The 19,789-nt window shown below is 45.2% G+C and overlaps 1 protein-coding gene across 1 annotated transcript; it reads left to right on the forward strand.

Moving 5' to 3' along the window:
* The first annotated feature begins 15,472 nt into the window (after positions 1-15,472).
* On the forward strand, positions 15,473-17,511 carry LOC135879056 (toll-like receptor 1). Its single transcript, XM_065404871.1, has one exon. The coding sequence runs from the start codon at positions 15,473-15,475 to the stop codon at positions 17,435-17,437; it is 1,965 nt and encodes a 654-aa protein (XP_065260943.1). The 3' UTR covers positions 17,438-17,511.
* The last annotated feature ends 2,278 nt before the right edge of the window (positions 17,512-19,789 follow it).

Below are 19,789 nucleotides of genomic sequence, written 5' to 3' on the forward strand. Positions count from 1 at the left end.
AGTACTCCTAAATAAGTTGTGGTGCTCATAGAAGCATCATTAAAACCAGACAACTTTTCAATAAATTTATCAAGGAAAGCACTCTGCAGTTCCCATTTTAAGGTAGGTGAGACCAGAATAAATATTGAGTAAATATATTTCCAGGGCATTTTAATAAGGATAAAAATCAGTGCAGACCAATGATTATTACCAATATATTTTATATGATTTTATTGATTTTTGACATATAGTATATATTGACAATTAAATCTTGAAAAACACAGAGGCTTGTCCTCTGCTTTGTAGTGGAATTGTAAAAAAAACACACACACACACACAAAAACAAACAAAAAAAACAGCCCACTCTTTTGACTTGAGCTGAAGGGGATAAGGGAAGCTCAGTAACTGGAGATCTATTTTACTCTTGATGGATGGTGGAGTTTTGTACCGACAAGGAAGCTGGTCTTAGAGTGTCAGTTTTACAAACTCTGTAGAAGCCTGTGCATGGATCAGAAACGTACAAACATATAGCATAAACATATAAAGTAATATAAAGTTTTTAGCTAGGATGAATGTGTATTGGAAATGAATAAGCCTATGATACATGTCCTGCTGTTAAGTGTAATGATGAACGATGTTCTTAAGCATAGAGATTTCTTTAACTGAATTTATTTTTCTGTAGTTATGGTTTTAAATTTTGTTTTTGCATTTATCTCACTTTGGCTGATAAAAATACAGTAGTTAATTCCACTTATTGTTTCTCATGAATTAGTACAATGCTGAAATGTCTGGGTTGCAAACACTGGATAGGAATATTTAGTTCTTTCAAAAACAGTTCACACAGAAAATTAACTGTAAACAGAAAGTCATGGAAACATTTCTTTTGGTCTCAGGTTTAATAAAAGTTTGTTCTATATCTAAATTTGGGGCCAGATTTGACCTGAGTGTCTCTTTAAATGTGCACTTTATGGTTTCTAGGAATGGTACTTGCTCTTTAAGAAATGAATGAATTCAGTGCTGCAACATTTTTTTAAAAATGTTGAGACGGTACTAGGTGCAAGAGGTGCATTAGTCCTGCCCCTGCCCTCAGTGGGACATAACAAGGTAGTTCTGATTTGGGAGGACATACACCCCATACTCATGCTCCAGAAGATGGTTGCACCTATGATTGAGCATGGTGAAGTATGATGGTTAACAGTGCATTAGCACTAATGAGAATGTGCTTGTTTTGCTTTTCTAATTCATACTTTTATTTTTAATATGTTAATCAGATAATATATAGGCATGAGTACAGAAGTCAAACAGTGTCAATGGCCAGCCAGTTTGGCCGTATAATCAAAGGCTACCCCACCATAACCACTCTCTGATATATGACAGTCCCCTTCAGATTAAACAAAGTGTATTATGCACCATGTTCACTAGGGCAATAGGCATTTTATAGCCAGACTGTTGGACTTTGCCCACCTCCTGAAGTTTATCAGAGAGCACAGTCTTTACAGCTGACCATAATTGCCATGACAGAGGATAGATGATGAAGTGGTTTGGATATAGCTGGTTCCTGGGCCATTAAGAGTTGTGCAGATACACAACACTGTATGTTTGTTTGTTTTTTGAAGCATTAAGTGAACATTTTTGCTTATTTCATTTTTGTATATTTTGACTGCACAGCTTTTTGAAGTACATTGGCACAACAGTGGAGGGCAGGGAGTTATCACAGTGCTCATCCATATTATGTTGTGTTTTCACCTGTATTATTTTTCTCCTCCTTTTCCTGACACCAGGTGTCAAGGCTGATTCCCTACTCTGGCACTTCGAGGGCAGAAGGTGGGGGCCCGCAAGGATTAAAAAAATTAATACTTGCCACTTCAGGCTTGTATTAAACCCCCAAGGTTACAGCTTTTCTCTGACCTTCGCTTGGTAAACACTGCCATCACCCAAGGGAAAAACTGCCTCTTGCAAATCCTGGAAAAACTCACTTGGGAAGTTTTCCCTAAGACACCTCGGCTTTTCCACCCCTCCCTCAGGGAAGCCGAGAAAGGAAACAAACAAAAGGGAAACCCAGCTGTTGCCACCAGCTACTTCTCTACCTCGATATAACGCTGTCCTCAGGAGCCAAAAAATATTACTGTGTTATAGGTGAAACTGGGTTATATTGAACTTGCTTTGATCCACCGAAGTGCGCAGCCCTGCCCCCCTGGAGCACTGCTTTACCGCGTTATATCCGAATTCATGTTATATCGGGTCGCGTTATATCGAGGTAGCGGTGTAATTGAAAAACATATGCACAGACCTTTTAAGATACAAAACCAATCAGGTTCTTAAAAAAAGTAAATTTTATTAAAACAAACAAATCTGGAATTTAGGCTTTTGCTAGATTTTGAAAGAACAATTCCAAAAATTAAGCACCCAAAATAGCTTTTTTGGGGGTTCAGTTTAAAGGTTACAAGCAAACAAAAGCATCTGGGGTTAGCACAGAGGAGTCCAAAAGCCTAACAGAAAATAAAAGAAATAAACCTAATCACATCTATCTAAACATTCCCTGTCCCAATGAATCCGTCTAGGTATGGATGATGAATTTTCATACCTGGTCCAAACTTTACATAGCTTTCCAGCTGCCCCGTCTCTTCAGCCTAGAGAGAACAACAGAGAGACAAAGGGAAAGCTTTTTTCCCATTTAAAAAAGTTCTAGCCTTCCCATTGGCTCTTTTGGTCAGGTGCCCACTCCCTTTTCTTTACCTGAGGGACTTTTTAACCCTTCACAGGTAAATCAAGCAGCCACCAAGAGGGACTTTATAGCTAACTGGCTGGCTGGGTGTCCATAAAAGGAAGCCTTCCCCCCTTTATTTATCAGACCAGGCTTGACTTAAATTTCAGAAATAAAACATGACATGACTAATGATGTTTAAGACAAAACCAGTCACTTTTAAGGTTGTTTCTTTGGCTTCCTGGGCTATACCAGTGTAGGGTGACCAGATGTCCCAACTTTACAGAGACAGTCCCGATATTTGGGGCTTTTTTCTTACATAGGTTCCTATTACCCTCCACCCCTTGTCCCGATTTTTACACTTACTATCTGGTCACCCTATACCAATGTTGCATCATGAGTCATTATGTCATTTCATTGTGTTGTGGCACCCTAAACTAGAAGGATGTGGAAAAAGCCCATTGATTTCAGTGGGATGACTTGCTAAGTAAGTGCTAGTCTATATGAGTTAGGGTGGTAGAACTAGTCTCTGAATTAGATCTCAAGGAAAGTAAAGTTCTCAGGGACTGTTTTTATGGTGTTATGGAATTTTTAAAATTAAGATATTGTTATCACAAATCATCAAGTGGCACTGTCTTACAAGTCATAGTCTTACAGGTTTTTGTTGTTGGTGGTTTTAGCATGCAAGAAGTGTATAATCTTTGAAGAAAAGCTGTGTTATTATGTAACCCATGCCTGCTGGGAATGGTGCTCTGTCCCCCTCTAGTGACACCTAGACCACTTAGTGATTAATGAGTCTGCTACATTCTTAATTAAAAGACAGGTGGCTTTTACCTCACACAGTAAAGGCTCATGCATTTACCTCCAGAGATCCCAGGTTCAATCCTGCTTGCTGACAGACCCTGGTTGTCAGAGTTACAATTAGTTTTGTCATATAGGTTCTTGATGGGAGCTGTGAAAAACAGCATGAGAGTTTGTTCTTTGCCTTAATTTCTCCAACAGAGTCACTTTCTTGTTTAGAGTTGCTTTGTTGGAACTGGGCATGTGAGCGTGTGCTTAGATTTCAGAAAAATGGGTTTTCCTGTATGCTGTTTGTGACCACCTCTGTTCACGGACTGTTGTGTATCATGTAAATAAACTAGTTATACTTAAAATCTACACAGACTCCATGTCATTGATTATTCCTCCAATAGGAAGCTGACTTGCAGGGCCTCAGCATCTGCTACCACTTGACAGAGGGGTGACAATATAATAATAGACCTATTTTTATCTTGACTTCAATGTAGCTAGCACTGTGATGCCTTTAAAGTAAAAGATGTATCATTCTCCCTTTCAGACCAAAATGCAATTTAAATGGGACATAGTTACAAAAAGTACTTTTAGAAACCATTTTATGACGGGAACTTACAACTAAACTATTTCAACTAAAATGACAAAATGCTCAAAACCAGAATCAGAATCATGCTTTTTGACTTTTATTATTATTTAGTTCCAGGAGAAGATATTTGGGTGTCAATGTAAAACTTGTTCAACAGAAGATATATTTAATTTATTTTAAAACAAATTCAGTAGAAAGGGAAAGCAATTGATGGATCGGCTGAAATGAGAATTAAGGAATTTATCCTACTTAGGCTATCGCAAAGCATGAAAACATGCAGTTCAATAATATAATTAAATGAGCAAAAGTTATATCAATAATGTCTAGAAAAACATCAATTTGTGGAAAATACATGTGTAATTTCATAAGAAGTCATTAGATGGCACAAGCAACTTTTGGAAGGTTTGAGTGTTGTTAAATGTCATTATTCAAATGGGCAGTGTTACAGGAAGTTTGCTTTTTGTCTTTTCCTGTATAATTTTTCAGCTTATTTGCGCAGCAAGACTTCCTGGTAAGAAAGAACTATTAATGTATGTTTGTTTTAAATAGACCTCTGATTAACTTAAAGTGTTGTGTACTCTGCATCTTATTCAGAAAATGAGACATGTTTTGTAAATCGTTTATGAACTAAAGTTTATTATTTGCTTTCTAATCTGTGTGTGAGTGACTAGCGTAGCCTCATTTGAGTTCAGTAAATTAACTGAAACAAATTATAGCCATATAAACACCTTTATACTGTCAAGTATCAGAGGGGTAGCCGTGTTAGTCTGGATCTGTAAAAAGCACCTTATAGACTAACAGACGTATTGGAGCATAAGCTTATGCTCCAATAAGCTTATGCTCCAATACGTCTGTTAGTCTATAAGGTGCCACAGGACTCTGTCACCTTTATACTGGTATCAATGTGTCTACATTAGAGAGTTCCACCAATTCAGCTAAATCTATTTTTGTGCACGTGTGTGTTTTCAGGATTGGAGACAAAGCAACAATATATTTTACCTGTATCAATTATATATTTTTACATCAGGTTTGTGTCTTATAATGGTATCTTACAAAATACATGGTCATGCTTATATGACTTTTCAATATATTCCATATATTTTGTGTATTAATATAGAGTTCTAATCTTAAATATTTAAAATGTTTTTCAATTATGACAAGAATCCATGATATCAGGAGTGCCTGGAGTTCATGTGTGGAGAAAACAGTTTGCAGTGTTGTTGTTATGCCCGTGTTGGTCCCAGGATATGAGCAAGACAAGTATCAGAGGAGTAGCCGTGTTAGTCTGTATCCACAAAAACAATGAGGAGTCCGGTCGCACCTTAAGGACTAACAGATTTATTTGGGCATAAGTTTTCGTGGGTAAAAAACCCCCCCAAAACCAAAAAAACAACAACCCCCCCCCCAAAAACACCACTTCTTCAGCTGCATGGAGAAGAAGTGGTTACCCACAAAAGCTTATGCCCAAATAAATTTGTTAGTCTTTAAGGTGCCACCGGACTCCTCGTTGTTTTTGAGCAAGACAAGGTGGATGAGGTAATATCTTTTTTTGGACCAACTTCTGTTGGTGAAAGAGACAAGCTTTTGAGCTGAAGAAGAGCTCTGTGGTTTGGAGCTCGAAAGCTTGTCTCTTTCAGAAAACAGTAGCAAAGTTTGCTTTTAGTCTCTCTCTGACTGCATTCCTCTGGGTTTAGCTAGCTGTCGGCTATGTCAGTCACCAGTTTTCCTCGCTGTGCAGTTCTGTTAGCCTGTCAATCATATTGCTCTGATCCACTCACCTGCTGTGCCAGGTTTATACCTGTTTTAGAGTCTGGTCCTGGGAGGGGCTGATCAGGTGCTGCCTAAGCTCAGAGTGAGAAATGAACACATGACAAGAAGTGAGCTCCCAACATCTGTTTTGATCTTAGTAGCTCAGATTTTGACCCTTTGTCAAATGAACATTTATTTCATACTAAATGCAACAATTTTGGATTAAATAATAGTTGGAAATTTTGCTTAAGAATAAAAATTGAATAAAATTGAATTTATTCTGATTTTAAACACCACACTCTCCCTAACCAAAATACTATACAAAGCCAAGAACTGGTAAGCTTTATTGGCCTCACAGGCTCAGTCTGGAAGTACTCTCCCAAAACCTCTGTCTCATGTCTCTGGTGGGCGGTGGGGGAAGGGCTTTTCTTTGCCACCACACTTGGGTAGTTCCTTGCTGCATTTACACCAGTAATATATATCTATCTATCTATATATATATAGATAAAGATATGGCTAGCGCAGTGGTTCCCAAACTTTAACAACCTGTGAACCCCTTTCACTAAAATGTCAAGTCTCGCGAACCCCCTCATAAAAATGAATATTTCCAGGGATTTTCTCCTTTACCTGAGTATAAATTATAAAAGCAGTGATCTTGGAAATATAAAATTTGTTTTTATGACATGCTTATTACATACTATTTGTTATTAATTATTAGTTATCATTACAGTATTTTTATTACATTATGAAAACGGCAACACTCTTCCAAGATCTCACTTTCGTTGCTTGTATCACTTTGAATAAGCCTGTTATAAGACAAGGCTCCTATGTTTCATCCAGGAGTATCAGATGTGAAACAGCATGAAGGCATTTAAGAAGCCAACTCAAAGAGTTCCTCCTACACAAGCATTCAGGTCTTGAGCAGTCCAGGCAAACAATGCACGTTACAACAAAGCTTAAAATTGTTCATAATAATTTTAAAAACAATACTAGCTGCCTATTTAAAAACAGCAAAAAAATATCCACCTCCCTTTCCATTTCTTATAAGGAGTCTTGAAGTTTAAATCTCCTCAGTGTGATAGCTATGTTTGCTTTGATCTGCTTAGCTCTTGGAAGTCCAGGGGCTCCGGGCTGCTGGCCCCATGCTGCCCAGGATCCCTAGGGATGGCTCTGACCGCCATTAGAGAATTTTTTCCCCCCCTGAGAACCCCCTGTAACATTTTGCGAACCCCCAGGGGTTCACGAACCCCAGTTTGGGAACCACTGGGCTAGCGTGACTGCCTGTGAGGGCATTGACTCCAATTCCATTCAGCCATTGTAGAAGACTTCAACCACAATAATCTGTAGTTAACATTGGGTTTTATTCAATTTATTTTGGGTGGGTGGTAAATGGTCTTTTGGATGAGACCTTAAAAATCAAGTTTTTGTCTGTTCTCCGTGTTGTGGCAAAGTACCTTCTTCTCCTCAGCAGGCTCAGTCCTTTTTAGCCTTGGAGACACAGGCTTGGGCAAGGCAAATCCTTGCAGGTAGCACAGGGTTTGGCTATTCCTTTTCTCAGTCAGCCCCTTGTGCTTGTTTATCTTCCCTTCTGGGGACAGAGTGCAGCCTTCCTTGCAGGAAGGGTTCAGGGCCTTGCTGCTCCTAACTTACTGGCAGCTTCCTTGGTTCTCTCACTCTCTCTCCCCCCCCTTCCACGCCGGGGAGGGTTTAAAAAGGTCCCAGCAGTTGGAGCCAGCTGAACCTAATTAGTTCCCTAGTAACCCCTTGCCCAGCTGAACCTTATTTCCCCATGGTTCTCTCTCTTCAGTGGCTTGGGAGAGACCTTTTTAACCCCCTGGGACTGATTACTACCGCCTTTGTAGCTGTTTGTCCTGGGTTTGCCACATATCCCCCCCCCTGCTCAACACTACGGGGTTGGGCTACTTGGGTTGGAAAGCAGTGCACTCTCAACAGGCCATCCGCATTGCCATGTCGGGTCCCAGACCTATGTCGTACTGTGAAGTGGAAGGGTTGAAGCAACAGGAACCATCTTGTTACTCTCGCGTTTTTGTCCTTGTTTTGGTGCATCCACTGCAAAGGGGCATGGTCCGTGACAAGGGTAAATCTCCGTCCAAGTAGATAGTAGCGGAGGCTCTCTATGGCCCATTTCACGGCCAGGCATTCCTTCTCCACCACGGCGTATTTCCGTTCCCTAGGTAGGAGCTTCCTACTGAGGAAGAGGACGGGGTGTTCATCATCTCCGACCATTTGGGAAAGCACGGCTCCCAGCCCTACTTCAGAGGCGTCGGTTTGTAGGATAAACTCCTTCCCCCAGTCTGGGACTACTAGTACGGGGTCTGTGCAGAGGGCCGTCCTCAGATCCGCAAAAGCGCCCTCGGCCGCAGCAGACCATTTTACTATGTCAGGGCCCCGAGCTTTTGTTAGGTCCGTTAATGGGCATGCCCTGGTGGCGAAGTGGGGAATGAACCGCCTATAGTACCCCACTAATCCCAGGAATGCTCTGACCTGTTTCTTCCGGAGTGGTCGGGGCCACTTCTGTATAGCTTCTAACTTGTTGAGCTGGGGCTTCACCACGCCCCTCCCCACTATATACCCAAGGTACTTAGCCTCAGCTAACCCGATCGAACATTTGGAGGGATTGGCAGTCAGCCCTGCCTTCCTCAGGGTGTCCAGGACTGCTTCCACCTTCTCCACATGAGTCTCCCAGTCGGGGCTATATATGATGACGTCATCGAGATAGGCTGCCGCGTACTTTCCATGGGGTCGCAACAGTTTGTCCATTAGCCGTTGGAAAGTAGCGGGGGCCCCATGCAACCCAAAGGGGAGAACAGTGTACTGATATAGACCTTCTGGCGTTGCAAAGGCTGTCTTCTCCTTGTCGGCCTTGGCCAGGGGGATCTGCCAATAGCCCTTGGTAAGGTCAAGGGTAGAAATAAACCGTGCCTTTCCCAATCTGTCAATCAGCTCATCTATCCTGGGTATAGGGTAGGTATCAAATTGGGACACCTCATTGAGTTTGCGGAAGTCATTGCAGAACCTCATACTGCCGTCCGGCTTAGGCACTAAAACCACGGGACTGGACCATTGGCTATGAGATTCTTCAATGACTCCTAAGGCCAGCATTTTCCTGACCTCTGTCCTAATCTCTTCTCTCTTGGCCTCTGGGATCCGGTATGGCTTAACGTTCACCTTCACTCCAGGCTCCGTGAGGATGTGATGGTGAACCTCCGTAGTCCTGCCCGGCTTTTCGGAGAACACATCCTGGTTGCGTTTGATCAGGCTGATCACTTCTGATCGTTGTTCCGGAGTCAACTCCGGGGATATCCCCACCAGGTCGGGCTGGTTGCTTTTAGGGGATGGCGCCCCCAGCGCAGCCACCGGAGCTTCTCTATCGTGCCAAGGTTTCAGCAGATTTATATGGTAGATCTGCTCTAGCTTCCGGCGGCCCGGCTGTCGGACCTTATAGTCGACTTCTCCTATCGCTTCTATTACCTCGTACGGCCCCTGCCACCTGACCAGGAGCTTGCTCTCGGCCTTGGGTATGAGCACCATCACCCGGTCCCCCACCTGGAACTTCCGGGACATTGCTCGGCGATCGTAGTTTGTCCGTTGTGCCCCTTGGGCCTTCTCCATGTGTTCGCGCACAAGGGGGGTGACTTGGGCTATTCTGTCTTTCATCTGCAACACATGTTCAACAACGTTTCTCCCAGGGTTCGGCTGTTCTTCCCAGTCTTCTTTAGCCAGGTCCAGTATGCCCCTGGGGTGGCAACCGTATAACAGCTCGAAGGGGGAGAATCCAGTGGAAGCCTGAGGTACCTCCCGTACGGCAAACAGCAAGTAAGGCAGCAGGGCGTCCCAGTCTTTCCCGTCACGACTAATCACTTTCCGTAACAGGTTCTTCAATGTCCTATTAAAGCGTTCGACCAGGCCATCGGTCTGGGGATGGTAGACCAATGTTCTAAGAGTCCGAATGTGGAGCATTGTACACAGGTCCTTCATCAGCTTAGACACAAAGGGGGTCCCTTGGTCCATCAGGATCTCCTTAGGTATTCCTACTCTGGAAAAAATCTGGACTAATTCTTTGGCTATGGTCTTGGACGTGGTATTCCGTAGGGGTACGGCCTCGGGGTATCGGGTGGCATAATCTAGTACTACCAGAATGTATTGATGGCCCCGGGCTGACTTTTCCAATGGCCCTACTATGTCCATAGCTATACGCTCAAATGGGACCTCGATAATTGGCAGAGGTACCAGAGGGGCCCTTAAGTGGGGTCGGGGCCCATGTATCTGGCATTCTGGACAGGATGTGCAATATCGCCGGACCGCTGCATAAACGCCAGGCCAAAAAAACCTCTGTAGAATCCGATCCAGGGTCTTATCTACCCCTAGATGGCCCCCGAACAGATGGCTGTGGGCCAGCTCCATTACGGCTCTTTGATGCTTCCGTGGGACCAAGAGTTGTTGTATGACTTGCTCTTGGACCCGGACTACTCTGTATAGCAGGTCATTCTTAATCATATAATATGGCCCCGCGCCCTTAACTCTCCCCTCCACGGGTACCCCATTTACCTCGACTACTTCTTTGAGAATATTGTGGTATATGGGATCATTGGCCTGATCCTGACCAAAATTCCCGCGTGCGGTCCCCATTTGTCTAAACTCGGGGAGGTCTACCTCCGTCTCCCCCTCGGGGAAAGCCCCTGGGGTACCAGGTCCGGCGATAGGGTTGTTTATCGCCGACCCAGTCCCACTGTCAGTCGAGCCCCTTCTTTCCCCTACAAGCGTAGACTTCTGGCACTGGGTCAGGACCCTCGTCCCCCTCCTTTTATCTGCCCTCCGTTCCCTCCTAGTCTTCCTGGACTTCCCCGGCGGGGAGAACAAATCCTGGCTAAATTCATGGAAGGCCGGGGGAGGGTTAACGATCTGGGCCACGCCCTGGGTCCCAGGGTCATTATTTTCTTCTACCTCCTCCCCGGGGAGTAGGCTATCAAACCCCGGGAAGTCTCGTCCGATAAGGACAGGGTAGGGGAGTTTTGGAACTACTCCCACCGTCAACCTAGTGGGGCTTCCGAGAACTTCTATTTTTACGGGGATGGTTGGATAATAGTTGACATCCCCATGCACACAGGATATTCCCGAGTGTTTGGCCCGGGATAGTTGGTCTTGCCCGACCAGCTTCCCCGAGACTAACGTGATTGCACTTCCCGAGTCTACTAAGGCTGTGGTCTTTATACCATTCATCTTAACTGGCCTAGTGTATCTATGAGGGACCATCGCAACCCCGACTAGACTTATTAGATCACATGGTCCCCCTATATCTCCCAGTTCGCATTGCATAGGCTCTCCTAGATTCGGGCATTGGGCAGCGATATGCCCCATTTTGCCACAGGCATAACATCGGTACCCCGCTCGGGGCAGCCCCCTATTTTTCGGGCTGTCGGGCTTTATCTCTCGAGTCTTTCTCCCCCAGTCCTCAAGTCTCTCCGGGACCGCGGGCTGCTCTTCTGCCTCCTTCCTCCCCTCTATTGTCCGGCCTGGCGCTAGGGCAAACCGGGGCCTCGGTGCAGAGACTGGTCTCCGATTCTGGCGCCTTCCTTCCCCGGGGGTCCGAGAAAGTTCTTGGGCTGCTAAGTGTCTCTCTACGAGGGCAACTAGCTCATCATACGAGGAGGGATCATTTTGGCGGACCCACCCTCGTACGCCCGGCGGCAACCCCTTCATGTACCTGTCCAACACCAGGATTTCCACCACCTTCTCCGGCCCATGGGTCTCAGGGCGGAGCCACTTCCGGGCGAGGTGGATCAAGTCAAATAGCTGGGACCTCGGCGCTTTGTCGTCCCGGTACTTCCACTCGTGGAAGCGCTGGGCCCTTATGGCCGGCGTCACCCCTGACCTCGCCAGGATTTCCGCCTTCAGCTGGGGGTAATCCATAGCTGCTTCTATGGTCATATCGAAATAGGCCTTCTGAGCCTCCCCACACAGAAATGGAGCCAGGAGGCCTGCCCACTGATCTTGGGGCCAAGCCTCCCGCAGTGCCGTCCTCTCGAATGCAAGGAGATACGCCTCTATATCATCATCCGTTGTCATCTTCTGTAAATAGTTGCTTGCGCGTAGCGGCCGGGTCCCCTGGGGCCCATGCGTCAGCGCGGTCAGGGCTTTCAACTGGTTCACTACATCATTCAGGGTGGCTCGATCTTGGGCCGCCTGGTTCATCAGCAGTTGGTTTGTCTCCTGTTGGACACGTACTGACTCTTGCTGGGCTGTCATCTGTACTCTGGTAGCCTCTTGTTGGGCCGCAGTGGCCTGAATCAACGCCTTCACTACGTCCTCCATTTTTTTAAATTTTTTTTATTTTGTGTGTGTGTGTGTGTGCGATTTACCTTGCCCAGAGATGGCTTGCCACAACGCCTCACTCCATCCCACTTCTGACACCACGTGTGGCAAAGTACCTTCTTCTCCTCAGCAGGCTCAGTCCTTTTTAGCCTTGGAGACACAGGCTTGGGCAAGGCAAATCCTTGCAGGTAGCACAGGGTTTGGCTATTCCTTTTCTCAGTCAGCCCCTTGTGCTTGTTTATCTTCCCTTCTGGGGACAGAGTGCAGCCTTCCTTGCAGGAAGGGTTCAGAGCCTTGCTGCTCCTAACTTACTGGCAGCTTCCCTGGTTCTCTCACTCTCTCTCCCCCCTCCTTCCACGCTGGGGAGGGTTTAAAAAGGTCCCAAGCAGTTGGAGCCAGCTGAACCTAATTAGTTCCCTAGTAACCCCTTGCCCAGCTGAACCTTATTTCCCCATGGTTCTCTCTCTTCAGTGGCTTGGGAGAGGCCTTTTTAACCCCCTGGGACTGATTACTACCCCCTTTGTAGCTGTTTGTCCTGGGTTTGCCACAGTGTATATAAAGTTCCATAGGATCCTTATAACACAGTAGGGATTTGCCCCTGTGAACTTGGCTTAAATTCCTCACCACTACCACACATATGGGTTGCCTATCTGGCTGCAGCCTACCAGGTAGGAGGTGATTGCATTTTACTGATGCTCTGCTTATCAAGTTTAAGTGCTTTGGGATCATTCAGAATGAAAAGAGCCATGACCACGTCTCTGTCAAATGTTAGTTCTCAATTAATTATAGACCCTAAAGATCACAGATGTGTTTTAACTCTTATCAATTTCATTGTACTACAGAGCATTCTGACTCAAAAAGAAACTCTGGGCATGAGAAAGTGGACAAAGAATGTACGAATGTATATTTAAATACTTTGACTCTAATGATCAACATTCAGGAATAAAGAAGAGGATTTATTTTAATAAAGCAGCTGGAAAATGTATAGCCTCCTTTCAGCTGGTCCTTACCTATAAAACATGGCTGAAATTATGTCTTCGCAATAAGGGCAGGGAAAGAAAGATGGCATTTCAGGGCCTTATTTAGCTGTGCTGTAGCATCACTTATGTGAAGGGGGGGGGGCATTTCACTTAAGGTTTGACCCTGCACAGCACAGAAGGAGTGTTGTCCATACAAACACAAAGTAAGAAAGTTAGGGCAGTGAATGCTGCTTTGCCCAGTCCTGTTGAGCTGTAGTACAGAGCAGCCAAGGTACTCATGCCTAGTAGCAGGAGTAAGTCCTAATATGGAAACATATAGCTAAGTGTCTCATGCCATGCTGAGGATTGCATTTATACTGCCATTCTTTACCCATGCCCAGGTATCCACTGGGGACTACCATGATAAAAGCAAACTAAATTTAACTTGACATCTAAGTTAAACCTGAACCTAGGTCTCTGGAGGTGAAAATGCTGCACCTCTTAGCCCCAAGATTTCTAATTTGTTTCTCATTCTGGCTCAACATATTTTTTTAAAAAGGTGTAAGTCAATAAGTTGATCCTTCGTTACTTAGTGACCTACTAAAAGTTGTTAACATAAGTAAAGGTTTGGCAAGGAATGTCAGTATGTTACATCTAATAAAGCAGTGGTTCTCCACCCGGCGTCCGGGGCCCCCTGGGGGGCTGCAAGTAGGCTTCAGGGGGTCCGCCAAGCAGGGCCAGCATTAGACTTGCTGGGGTCTGGGGCGACAAGCCCCGCTACCTGGGACTGAAGCCGAAATCTGAGCAATTTAGCTTCTCTGGTCCTGCTGTGGCATGGGGCCCCGGGCAATTGCCCTGCTTGCTGCCCCCTAATGCTGGCACAGTTGTTGTGGCACAGATGGGCCATGGAGTTTTTATAGCATGTGGGGGGTGGGGCTCAGAAAGAAAGAGGTTGAGAACCCCTGTTTGAGGGTTTACGCCCCTCGTTACAGAGCAGCACGGCCTAGAGGCCAAAGTCCATAGAATTGCCCCTGGTTACAGGGCAGCACGACCTAGCAGCCAGAGTCCATAGAATAAGCCCTCGCTGCAGGGCAGCACGGCCTAGCGGCCAGAGTCCATAGAATAAGCCCTACCTGCAGGGCAGCACGGCCTAGCGGCCAGAGTCCATAGAAGTAGCCCTCGCTGCAGGGCAGTAGGACCTTACTACTGGCTCAGCAGGGGGGTTCTACCGAAACACGCTGAGGCTCACTGGGGGCAAGGCACCAGTCCGTCACACCCTCCCCCCCCCCCAGGTAGCTTCTCTACTGGCTTGGGAGTTGGGGTCTCCCACGAATCCCAAGGTTCTCCGTAGGTCTCCGGGTCCGTCGCCTCCCCTGGTTCCTCCTGCAGTAGGGATTCGTGCCGGCCTGTAGAAGCCTCCGTTCCCAGCAGCTTCAAGAGTGTTGGCTGGTCCTCCGCAGGAGCTTCCCAGTTAGGTCCTTCCCCTGTGGCCGCCAGCTCAGACTGAGCTGAGTTCCCTCCTTTTATACTCCCAGAGCACTTGGAGCATGCCCAGTACGAATGGGGCGGGACTTCCTCCGTCAGAGCTACTGGTCTGACGCCGCTGGGACTAGTGCGGGGCGGGACTGCCCCGTCACACCCTGTAATAAAGTATAATTTCGAGGAGGGTTTGTGGGACTGGGAATGGGATAGAGCCTATTCTCCTTTGAGACGTTTTCCCTCCAGCTAGCCTTTTACCTCCAGCCTAGGGTGGCAGACAAGTATTGCTTTCTGATAGATCTTTGATAGGTTATGTGAAATGACTTAGTTGTTGGTCTCAATCCAGTTCCTACTGGACAGAGGTTTATGTGACAAAACCTCCATCTACTGAGATTAATTGATGTCCTTGTTGGCAGCCTCAGCAAAGAACCCAAGGACTGGATGACCACGGAAACTCTTATTCCTAGGGTTGATCCCTTCAGTTCAAAAGCGAGGTGCATTTTGTAATTTTGAGGAAGCTTGCATTGTCCCTGCTCATGCATAAACAGCAGATTTCAGTCTCCTGAACTGTCAGACACATTTTACAATTATATTAATGTTTTAAAAAGTAAGAGTTTAAAAAGTAGTAATTGTGTTTTTTCCCCCTTAAACAGACAGTAAATGAATGAACATCAATGTGTGTTGCCTCTCCTGAATGGCAGAGTGCCCTCCCTTGCTCTTAAAATCAGAAGGACACTCAGCACCTTCCAGAATTAGACACTAACACTTATATTGGACACTCACTTAGTCATTACTATAGTGATTTAATGTGAATTCTTTTATAGGATTAGAACCAATATGGAGAAATGCTGAAGAAGGGCAACAAGCATCTATAAAGAATAACAAAACAACATGGCAGAAAACAGAAGACCCCTCACAAACTTTTTCTTTTGTAGTTGTGTCTTCACATTAACTCTTTGGAACAATATCAAGCCATCTGATGAAAATGAATTTATTGCAAACTATTCCAGCAACTTACTAGAAGACCATTCTGATTATGAAACCAAGAGCCTGCCACTCTCACACACAAAGAGGCTTCAGTTTGCATCAGCAGATAACAAAATAAACCATCCCAGTTGGGATGTGGAACACAATACTTCAGACAGTTTAGTACTGTCAAATATCCCAGAGAATGGAATCAGTGATTTAATACAATTATTGTCCAAATTCAACAAATCCTCAGGATTAAAAAATCTTGCTCTGAACAATATTACAACATCCTGGGAAAACTTTATTAAAATTCTTCAGATTGTGTGGCATACATCCACTGAATATTTCAATATCTTCAAGGTGAAACTGATGTCAAATATTAACAAGCAATCCTTCAACTATGATGGTACCTCACTGAAAGCAGTGATAATATCGAATGTTTCCATTCAAATATTCTATTTTTCACAGGATGACCTATACTGCATATTTTCAGAGATGAACATTATAGCCTTGACAATATCTGATTCAAAGATAATACATATGCTTTGCCCTTCCAAACGAAGTCAATTTCGCTTTTTAAACTTTTCAAACAATGATTTGACAGACATGGTTTTTCAAGGCTGTAATAACTTAGATCTCCTGGAAACACTTATTCTACAGAGGAATCAATTAAAAAAACTTTCCAAGGTGAGCTCAATGACGAATAAAATGAAATTACTGAAACACTTGGACATAAGTAGGAATATGCTGTATTATGATGAGAATGAGAACCACTGCCACTGGGTTGAAACTCTGGCTAAACTGAATTTGTCCTCAAACAAATTGACAGACTCAGTTTTTGGATGTTTGCCAATCAACGCTCAAATACTTGATCTACAAAATAACCAAATCACAACTGTCCCCAAAGACATTACTGAACTGAAAGCTTTGAAAGAGCTAAATATTGCATTTAACAGGTTAACTGAGCTGCCTGGATGTAGTCATTATAGGGGTCTGGAATTACTGAATATAGAAGAGAATTCAATTCTCACCCCATCATCTGACTTCTTCCATAGTTGTCAAAATATCAGAGAGCTCAGAGGAGGACACAATCCATTCCAATGTTCTTGTGAATTACGAGACTTTGTTAATTTTGAAAAAAAATCAGGCGGAAGGTTGGTTGGCTGGCCAGAATCTTATGTGTGCGAATATCCAGACGGCTTAAAGGGAACCCAGCTAAAGGACTTTCAGTTGTCTGAACTATCTTGCAATACAACTCTCTTGCTTGTTATAGCTCTAGTTGTTACAGTGGTGGTAGTGGCTGTGACATCCTTTCTGTGTATCTATTTTGACGTAATGTGGTATTTGAAGATGATGTGGCAGTGGACACAAACAAAACGTAGGGTTCGGAAGAGTCACCCTGAAGATCTGCAAAGCATTTTACAGTTTCATGCTTTTATTTCATACAGCGAACGGGATTCCCTCTGGGTGAAGAATCATCTGATCCCAAACCTGGAGAAGGAAGATGGGTCTGTACAGATCTGTCTGCATGAGAGGAACTTCATTCCTGGCAAAAGCATAGTTGAGAACATTATAAACTGCATTGAGAAAAGCCACAAATCAATCTTTGTTTTGTCTCCCAATTTTATCCAGAGTGAATGGTGCCACTATGAGCTTTCCTTTGCCCATCACAAATTATTTAGTGAAAGTTGCAATAGCTTAATCCTCATTTTACTGGAACCAATCCCGCAGTATCTCATTCCTGCCAGATATCACAAGCTGAAAGCTCTCATGGCAAAGAGAACATACTTGGAGTGGCCAAAGGAGAAAAGCAAACATGGCCTTTTCTGGGCTAACCTTAAGGTGGCTATTAACACTAACCTGCCAATATCTGCCAAAGTGGTGTAGAAACAGACTAAGAATTATTGTTATTTAAATTGTCTTTTTATTCTGAGAAAATAATAAACATTGGATTATAATGATTAAGTGTCAGAGAGTTTCCTTTATTATGGTAGAGGCCATTTAAAAAACACTGCCAGTCAGTTTCCGTGTAGTTATCAAAGCTGCCCCCTAACTTATAGGAAAAAATTGTCATCTTAGAAACTGGGAAAGCCGTATAGATGAAGAATACCTAAGGATGTTAGTAGCCAGTGAATTAGATATGTGTTTGGAATGTGATATTACTGCAATAAAAGCCAGTCCAATTCTGGATAACCTACTGTATTCAGAGGCATGCAACAGAGCATGAGGTAAGCATCATGCCTACATGGCTTTAATGTGACCACCCCTGGAATATTGTGTCCCGTTCCAGCCACCACCTTACCTGGAAGACATTGACCAATTGGAAGAATTTCTGAGCAATAGAAGTGGTCAGCATGCTGGAGGAATTGATTTATGAAGAAACATTAAAAGAGCTAAATATATAGAGAGTAGCCAAATGATTACTTTTCCTCCTGATCAGGTCTTGAATCACCTCATCAGGTATATCTCCATATAGACAGATCAAAAGAATATCATTATGTAGCAACATATTGGTCTGTAGATTCATCCACGGTTCATGCACATAACATTTGTATATAGTAACATGTTCACTCTGAAAGTTCTTTCAAGTTGCAATAACATTTTGTTTAGTGGGAAAGGGAAGTCTATGCCGACCTCCAGCACCCAGACAGTGTATCAGCAAAGCTTGATTCCTGGTATCTGGGAAGTCCCCTCCATTAGGAGGGAAAAAAACCCTAATCTTAAATTGTCAAAAGTAGCTAGTAATTTGAAGTGTTTCTGTGTTCAGAGCCTGGGTGTTTAGTACTTTTTTAAGGTTTCTGAAGTTGGGCACCCAAAAACAAGCTCCAAGAATCACTAATCATTTTTGAAAATGTAGGTCATAGGTTTTGAAACATTCAAAACCAATGTATAAGCAGTAGTACAGATCCACAAACACAAGCCAGAAATTCATCAGAAGGTTTAAATCAAAGAGTAACCAATTCTATCATTAAACCTCCCCAAACCTCGCACTGCCGGGGCAGTGGCGGATTTGGGGCCCCCTGAAAAATCTCCCCCTGCCATGGCCCTGGAGCTGGAGGAGCTCTTGTTCCCCACCATGGCCCCAGGGCCTGGCCAGGGCAGAGAGCTTTTCCGGTCTCGGGGCTGCAGTGGGGGTGGAGCAAGCGGGGGGTGGAGTCGTGGGAAGAGGTGGAGTGGGAGTGGAATGGGGGCAGGGCCGTTGGGGAGGGGGTGGAACAGGGATGGGGCTGTGGATGGAATGGGGGTAGGGTTGCGGGGGAAGAGGCAGAATGGGGTGGCACCATGGGCAGGGCTGCGGGCTGAAGGGGCGGAACGAGGGAGGGGCTCCAGGCTGGGAGCTCCACTGCAGTCCCAGCCGAGGCTGAGAGCTCGACTCCTGCCAGGGCTGAGCTCCCAGCCCCGCTGTGGCCCTGACCGAGCTCTCAGCCCCTCTCGCCCCAGCCGGAGCCATGGGAGAGAAGGACCGAACTTGGGGAGGGCCTGAGAGCAGTGAGCTGGGGCTGGGGTTCGGGCGGAAGAGGCGGGGCCTTAGCCAGAAGAGGCAGGGCAGGGGGCTAGCCACCCATCACTAAAATGTTATATGGTTTAGCACTGATGTTTCAAACTGAAAGTTTGTAACATGTTATTCAAGTCACCATTATTCACTGTCTGTCTACCAGAGGACCTTGCGGGGGATAACCATCTGGGCTTGAGGGATTGCCTCTGGAACCTGGTCCAGAATACTCCTTTCTCTGGTGAGAAAGAAATCCTTAATGCTGCTACAAAACAGAGCCTGAGGCTGCAACTCTCAGTTAGCCAGAGCACTGTAGAGTAACTCCTCACTTAAAGTTGTCCTGGTTAACGTTGTCACGTTGCTGATCAATTAGGGAACATGCTCATTTAAAGTTGTGCAATGCTCCACTATTATGTTGTTTGGCTGCCTGCTTTCTCCACAGCTGGCAGCCTCCCTACACCCCCCCTCCTCACAGCGCCTCCCGCCCGCCGGCAGACCCCGTGGATCAGCACCTTCCCCCTGCCTCCTGCCCGCGGCAATCAGTTGGCTTGCGGTGTTTAAGAGGCAGGAGGGAGGGGGCAGGAGTGAGGACTTGGCACGCAGGCTCCCCCTCCCTCCCCTGCCTCCTGGACACCGCAAACCAGCTGATTGCCCCGGGCAGCTGGCTTGTGGCATTCAGAAGGGAGGGGAGGGAGAGGGAAGGAGTGAGGATGCAGCGTGCGAAGTAAAGGGGAGGAGGTGGGGGA

The sequence above is a fragment of the Emys orbicularis genome, chromosome 5, assembly GCF_028017835.1.
Source record: "Emys orbicularis isolate rEmyOrb1 chromosome 5, rEmyOrb1.hap1, whole genome shotgun sequence".
Taxonomy (NCBI): domain Eukaryota; kingdom Metazoa; phylum Chordata; order Testudines; family Emydidae; genus Emys; species Emys orbicularis.